The 7,531-nt window shown below is 50.4% G+C and overlaps 1 protein-coding gene across 2 annotated transcripts; it reads right to left on the bottom strand.

Moving 5' to 3' along the window:
* Nucleotides 1–5,205: 5,205 nt before the first annotated feature.
* On the bottom strand, nucleotides 5,206–7,022 carry LOC119299412 (UDP-glycosyltransferase 79-like). Of its 2 annotated transcripts, none has more exons than XM_037576646.1 (2): nucleotides 5,948–7,022; nucleotides 5,206–5,852 (listed from the first exon to the last, which is right to left on the bottom strand). In XM_037576646.1, the coding sequence occupies exons 1-2, from the start codon at nucleotides 7,002–7,004 to the stop codon at nucleotides 5,515–5,517; spliced, it is 1,395 nt and encodes a 464-aa protein (XP_037432543.1). In that variant the 5' UTR covers nucleotides 7,005–7,022; the 3' UTR covers nucleotides 5,206–5,514. The 2 variants fall into 2 exon arrangements, with proteins under 2 accessions (XP_037432543.1, XP_037432544.1); XM_037576647.1 differs by having other exon boundaries at nucleotides 5,573–5,852; nucleotides 6,016–7,022.
* Between the last annotated feature and the right edge of the window lie 509 nt (nucleotides 7,023–7,531).

Below are 7,531 nucleotides of genomic sequence, written 5' to 3'. Positions count from 1 at the left end.
AGTCTCGGGGACTACACCCAGTGGGTGCACTTGGCTTGCCCCCACTGGTACTCGACCTGGTCAGTCCAGTCGCTCAAAAAAGGTCTCAGACCACGGCCGACTGCCCGCAGTCGACCACTTTCTCGGGGACTACACCCAATGGGTTCACTTGGTGTGCCCCCACTGGTTTAAGAATTCACTCGACATGATCCGTTCAAGACCGAGTGAATTTTTTATCAACAGAGATTTAAGACCCCCGCCGAATCAAACATTTGAGGGCGGTCTCGGGGACTACACCCAATGGGTGCACTCTGCATGCTCCCACTGATTCTAAGTTCACTCGACGTCGATTCAAGAGAAGAAGATTGTGTAATAAAAGAACGCACCTAGTGGGTGAACAGATGCGCATGAAGTTTGAAAGTGTGAAAACAATCATCCACGGACATCTTACGAATAAGAAAACAACAGTTCTCAAGCATCAAGTTGGAGGGTCAGTCGGAAATCAACTAACCTGGACATTGGCTTGGAGAGCTGCACTGGCATCATATGCAGCTTGGCTGGTCTCATGCACCGTCTTCATCCACTCCATCATCAGGCCTGCTTGGCGTATAGCTTCCTTAGCAGCGCTTGCCTGATCCTCCGGAACGTGATGGGTGACGAACAGCAGAGATGGTGGAACAGTCGCAGCAACTTGCGAGTCCGAGGCATGAGATTGAACAGATGAAGCAGGGTCTTGGGCAGTCGACGCTGATGGGCGTCCAGTCGACACAGGATCAGCAAAAGTGATGGAAGCCCGACTGAGATCTCCAGTCTTCCGGACCACTGGCTCGGGCACTGATGTCGTTTGGGTTGTCTTGCCGATCGACGCTTTCCTTCCTGAGCTCCTACCTCTCCTTCCCATAGGCCTCAGTGGCACTTCTTGGTCATTGTTTGGAAGTCCAATCACATGTTGTGGTGCTGCAAAAGTTTAGACCGCAATTTGTCAGTCGACCTGCAAGGCAATTAACAGAGTGGAAGCAAGATAGCAGAGTCACACCTACTCTGGAGGTGGCCGCATCTTCCATTTCTGCGTCATCCTCATTCCTGTAAATGTCCACTGAGGTCCCAGAAGTAGCAACACTGCAAGTTCTCGAATTCACTCGATCAAGCAAGAAAGCGAGTCGATGTCTGCTTAAGAAATCATTGTATCAAAGGAGAAAACAGAACACTTACCCGGAGGCAACATGAACGTCGATCTTGATCTTGGGCAGAGTCTTCCGAGGCTTAGGAGCCGTAATCTTGGGCTGCTTCGGCGCCTTCTCAGTCGGGACAGGAGAGGAAGTCCAAGTGCGCTTTGAGGTCTGCGCAACTGCCTTGCCGCGAATACTCGCAGGGTCATGGATCTGCTTGGAGTGTCTTTCAGTATGAGGCGGAGAGTCAACCTCCTTGTCGTCGCTTGAATCCTCACTCTCCTCCTCGTCCTCATCATCGGATCTCCAATCGCCGCTTTCGCCCCCACTCACCTCTCCCTCCTGGTCCTGCTCTCCATTGGGCATTGAATATGCATCAATGTAGACCTACAAGGCAAAGATTAACATAGATGTCAGTCGGGCACGAAAGCAGTTACAAATCAGAATGAAGAAGCACTCGACAGATAAGCACTCGACAATGAAGCACTCGACAGATAAGCACTCGGCAAGAAAAGACAGACCTTTTCAGGTTAATGACCAGCGCAGAATGGTTGAACTCTTCTGGACCCCCGGGGGTTATCTTTGTTCCCGGTGATGCCCTGCAACCACAGCTCCACTGTCTCCTCGGTGACGTCCTCCGGGTGGATCCGAGTGGTGTCCTCAATGCCTGAATACATCCACATAGGATGATCGCGGGCCTGGAGCGGCTGGATGCGTCGACTGAGGAACACTTCCAGCAGGTCCATACCAGTCACGCCATCCCGGACCAATTGGACTACTCGCTCCATCAGCATGTTCACCTCCGCTCTCTCTGCTGGGGTTACTTTCAAGGAAGTGGGCTGTTGGACTCGTTCCATGGAGAAGGGAGGGAGACCAGTCGACCGACCAGGAGTCGGCTGGTCCTTGCAGTAGAAACAGGTCGACTGCCACCCTCTAACTGACTCGGGAAGGATTACGGCTGGAAAGGCACTTTTGCTCCTCATCTAGATACCCAGGACTCCACACATCTGCATCACATGAGTCTTCTCATCATTCGGATTAGCTTTTTTCACCGATTGAGAGTGACAGGTGAAGATATGTTTGAAGAGACCCCAATGCGGTCGACGACCTAAGAAATTTTCGCACATGGAAACAAACACAGCTAGATACATGATGGTGTTGGGGGAAAAGTGATGAAGCTGGGCTGCAAAGAAGTTCAGAAAGCCCCGGAAAAAGGATGAGGAGGCAAAGAGAATCCGCGGTCGACGTGGGTCACAAGGAGGATGCACTCACCCTCCTGCGGCTGCGGCTCGGTCTCGTTGCCGGGAAGCCTTCAAGATTCATGAGAAATCAAACCTCCCGAGGCCAGATCCTCCACATACTCCAGCTGGATCGTGGAGCGGATCCAGTCGCCCTGGATCTAGCCGGGCGGCAGGCCAGACCTCGAGGAGGATCCTCCCCGACTCCTCTTCTTCCCTTTCGGCTTCGCCGCCGTCGTCACCGTCGCCGTCGCCTTCTCGGCGCGCTCCAGAGCCGTCGTCTTGTCCTTCCCCATCGCCGTGGACTTCACACAAGTGGTGCGGTGGTGTCGAGAGTTGCGGAGTGCGAGATGTGGAAACAGAGGGAGGAGAAGGAGAATGGGGAACGCTGTGCAGATTCACCAGCGGCAGAGTCTTTTATTTGCATATTTCCGAGTGACTGACACGCGAGCCCAAGAAATCCTGCCAAATCACGCAACAGACGCGCGCTCGGTACGTGGCGAAAAAGGCGGCACGAAAATCGAGGCGCCCTTGCCTAATCCATCCCGATTACTGCGGCGCACTCCATCCTGCGCGCTTCCCCAAATTCCGAATCCCGTGAGATCCGGAGATGGCAGCACAGTCAATCACGCCAAAGATTTCGTTCCTCTCCAACACTCGAAGCGTTCCAGTATAAGTTCACTTGACATGTTCTGAATGGATCAAGGCGACTGAAAATAAGGTTGAAGTTTCAAAAATAGTTCACCTTCCCAAGCAAGATGCCTCTGGAGCATAAAAATTGAGTCGGGACTACCTCCAACCTCTTCCTTTCCTCAGACCTCGACCCATTCGGGGGCTAATGACGATGACATGTACCTAGGGTAGGGTAATGGGCCTGACCTAGACACCCTTCCCAAGGACACTACCCAAAGATCAACATCATTCAAAGCACAATAATTTCTACCGACTGGAATCACCTCAGAGTGCAACCCACTCAACCAAAAACTCCACTCGGATAGCCTAATTCCATTCGACCAGTACACCATCACTCGACCGTACAAGAAACCACTCGGAGTACAGAAGATCTAAAGTCACTTAGAATGGCAACGGTCAGGCGTTCACTCCGTAGTGTTAATGATCATTTATATGACTTTATTGTTGGCATTACCAGTAACGCCTCACCTTTATGTACATTGAACTCCTTGTAACATGGACTGGCTAGGGTCTTGGCGCACTCTATATAAGCCACCCCCACCACTGAGACAAGGGTTCGCACCCCCTGTAACTTCACGCATAATCCAGTTGACCGCCTCAGGGCACCGAGACGTAGGACTGTTACTTCCTTCGCGAAGGGCCTGGACTCGTAAATCTTGCGTGCACAACTTCATCTTAGCTAGGATCTTGCCTCCTCTTACGTACCCCCTAATCTACTGTCAGACTTAGAACCACTACAGTGGGTCTTGGAGAAACACAAAGTCCCAACAAAGTACATTACCCTCATCAAGGAAATGTACAATAATGTTGTGACAAGTATTCGAACAAGTGATGTCAACATTGATGACTTTTCAATTAAAATACGACTTCACCAAGAGTCAGCGCTTTGAGCCCTTATCTTTTTGCTTTGGTGATGGATGAGGTCACAAGGGGTATACAAGGAGATATCCCATGGTGTATGCTCTTTGCGGACAATGTGGTGCTAGTAGATGATAGTTGGGCGGGGGTTAACAGAAAGTTAGAGCGACGGAGACAAACTTTGAAATTGAAAGCTTTTAGGCCTAGTAGAACTAAAATGGAGTACATGAAATGCAGTTTCAGTACTACTTGGCATGAGGAGGTGGTTAGCCTTTATGTGCAGGTTATACCTCAGAAGAACACCTTTCGATATTTTGGATCAATGTTACAGAAGGATGGTGATATCGATGAAGTTGTGAGCCATTGAATCAAAGCTGGATGGATGACGTGGCACCGAGCTTCTGAATTTCTCTTTGATAAGAGAGTACCGTAAAAGCTAAAAGGGAGGTAGGTTCTATAGGACAGTGATTCGACCCGCAATGTTCCATGGCGCTGAGTGTTGGCTGACTAAAATATGACATGTTCAATAGTTGGGTGTAGTGAGATGCACATACTAAGATGGATATGTGGCCACACAAGAAAGGATCGGTTTCGGAATGATGATATACATGACAGAGTTGGGCTAGCTTCGATTGAACAGAAGCTTATCCAACATCGTTTGATATGGTTTGGCTATATACATCGCATGCCTTGAAAAGCTCTAGTGCATTGCAGACAACTAAAGCATGCTGATAATGTCAAAAGAGGTCATGGTAGACCAAACTTGACATGGAAGGGTGCGTGTAAGTTAGCCATTCACGTGCCAGGATCATGAGTTGGTTTCTAGATCTTATGGGTTTTAACTCTAGCCCAGTCCAACTTGTTTGGGGCTGAAGGATTTGTTGTTAAATTAACTTAGGAGAACCGATCAAATTGTAGATCTTATATTGAATATGTTAAACATTTTATAGTACATGAAACTCAAGTTAATTGAATTTCAAAATTTAATTTAAGATCATAAACTTAAAGAGATCTCTAAACTTTAATAGCGTAATTTAATTAGAATATAGTCTAGAAGAGTTGGAGAATATAATTGCACCCTTTTTCTGGTCTGAATGAGTGTGACAATGGTCTTAGGAGGATCTGACATCAAATGAGGCAAAACGTGAAATAAACTTCTTAAATCGGGTAACTAGCTGCAATTTTACTAAAATAGGATAGTAGTTATCACTGGAGCACAAATATGGTGTAAAAACAGGAAATTTACTCAAACTTTGAATACTCCCGCATCAAGTTTTGGTGGTAGCAAGTGATCATCTCTACCTAGCGCTTACACCTATGTGCATAAAACCAAGCATATCTAATTCTCCACAACCTTACGTCGACGATATGCCGAGGTATAGTCAACCCATTGGTAACTCAATAGAAAACAAATTTGTATTAAGGTCACTCAGACAAGAAAACTTGAGCTTAGCTATAGGCTTCTCGGTGAATGCGTTGACATTGCTCTGTAAAGTGAAGAGGAATAATACTATATCAACATGTCCATACATAGTATGCGATGACTATTGAGTGGTTGTGGATAATTGGACCTAAATTCATCTTGATAAATACTTAGCCGCAAATTCGGCAATATTTTTGTCAGAGCTTCCTCCTTCTTGCATTGACTCTTTGGCCATCCTCATCCATTTTGTCGCATTTTTACGGTATTCAACCTTTCCCTCTCCATCCATCACCTTCCTGATGCACCTCTCTACCTCCTCCCTCCTCACCAAGCCTTTCTCATCTGTCCGCATCCGCACGCCGATCCCCCATGCACTCTCCACGTACTTTGCCGTGGTTGGCTGGTCGGCCGACCTCGGCATCGCCACCATTGGCACGCCGGCAACAAGTGCTTCTGTCGTTGAGTTCCATCCACAATGAGTCAAGAAGCAACCTGCATATCCAAAGTAGGCAATATTATTGGCAAAACAATCAGATAACTAGTAGTATTTGTTTAGACCTATTTATCAAAGATTGACAATTTCAAACCTATGGCCTTATGCGCGAGAACCTCAAGCTGGGGGCACCAAGGCACAATTAATCCATTTTCCTCGCACCTGCCAAGGAGCTCTTGAGATATCTTCCGTGCCTCGTTGGACCTCACGACCCAGAGAAATGGCTTGCCGGAATCGCAGAGCCCATTTCCAAGCTCGTCAAGCTCACCGGCGTCGAGGCTGTAGACCGTCCCATAAGATGCGAGGACTACTGAGCAAGGAGGCTGCCGATCCAGCCATGACATGCACGGCGCGGCGCTGCTGAAGAAGTTGACGCCGTAGGCCTTGTTCGACGGCAGGCGGCCGTCGTCGAGGAAGAAGGACGGCAGCGTCGGGCCGACCGTCTTGGCGCGCCATCTGGACTCCATGTACTCCGCCTCCTGCGGTTCGAGGTCACGGAAGGAGTTGACGAGCACGTCGCCGGCGTGCTCTAGGCCCTCGAACTGCCGGATCGACACGTCCAGGTACTTGGGGTATAGCCCCGGCGACACCACGAACGGCGGCAGGTCCTCGGGCCCGAGGTCCACGCTCACCGCGCCCCGGCGACGCAGCGCGCTCCCATCCGCCATCGGCAGCGGCGCGCGCCCCGACCACGCCTCCCCGTAGATCAGGTCCACGGCGCACGACTGCGACATGAACGCGGCGGTCGGCACGCCCGCGGCCCGCGCCACAAGCGGCGCCCACGCCATGTGCGGATCGTAGACCATCACGGACGGCGTCCTCCCGGCGCGCGCCTCGGCGGCGATGACCTGCGCCAGCGTCTCGGACCCCACGGCCTCGGCCCTGCGGCAGTACTCGACGGGGTCCGGGCAGGAGGCCATGCCGCCGTCGTCGAACCCGTCTGAGAAGGCGGCCACGCGGAAGGGGTCGCCGGGGGGCGGGCCCGTGGAGAGCACGTACCGCGTGGCGACGAGCGTGGGCCGCAGGCCGTGGTACGCGAGGCGCCGGCCGAGCTGGAGCATCGGGTTCATGTGGCCCTGCGCCGGCAGCGGCACCAGCAGGACGTGCACGCCGCCGCGCTCATCGCCGGACGACGAGGTCGCGCCGTCCATGTCTCTGTTTTCTCGGCTTTGGATGTTTCAATGAAGTGAGTGAGTGTAAGATGCAAGTGTTGGCAATAAGTACAGTATATAGGGAAGCTGCAGGATTCGAGTAGAGTGGCGGGCAAGTAAAATAAGTAGTGATGGGAAGCTTCTCTGAGCATGGCTATGACCTACCAAGTCACTTTCACGCTTAACTAATCAAGTTGACACGGAAGGTGCTCATGTAGTTTCCTCATGCCACGACTTAGGTTTCTTTAGAATGAAGACGCAAGAAGCATCCCGCTTTAAATTAATATAATGCCCATAACAAGGCGAGTAAGTCACATAGTTCACAATGTGGCAAACATAAATCCCGAGTTCAGGCAGAAATACATAGGAAGGAGCACGCAGGCACGACATCAGCAACAAAAGGGACTATAGACGGATAGTTTTGTAATACGTGTTGTATTGATAGGGTGCTGGTGCACGTATATATAAATACAGTATAGACATCAATCTTAACTATACATGACTAGGAGGTGGGCCGCAACACGTAA

The sequence above is a fragment of the Triticum dicoccoides genome, chromosome 5A (genome assembly GCF_002162155.2).
Source record: "Triticum dicoccoides isolate Atlit2015 ecotype Zavitan chromosome 5A, WEW_v2.0, whole genome shotgun sequence".
Taxonomy (NCBI): Eukaryota; Viridiplantae; Streptophyta; class Magnoliopsida; order Poales; family Poaceae; genus Triticum; species Triticum dicoccoides.
This window is presented reverse-complemented; position numbering and strand designations above follow the sequence as displayed.

Excerpts from the sequence above, each read along its gene's own strand:
- LOC119299412 (XM_037576646.1), bottom strand. The coding sequence starts at position 7,004 with ATGGACGGCGCGACCTCGTCGTCCGGCGATGAGCGCGGCGGCGTGCAC. Across the intron at positions 5,853-5,947 it reads TCTCGCGCATAAGGCCATAG|GTTGCTTCTTGACTCATTGT; the intron begins GTTTGAAATTGT and ends TTGGATATGCAG.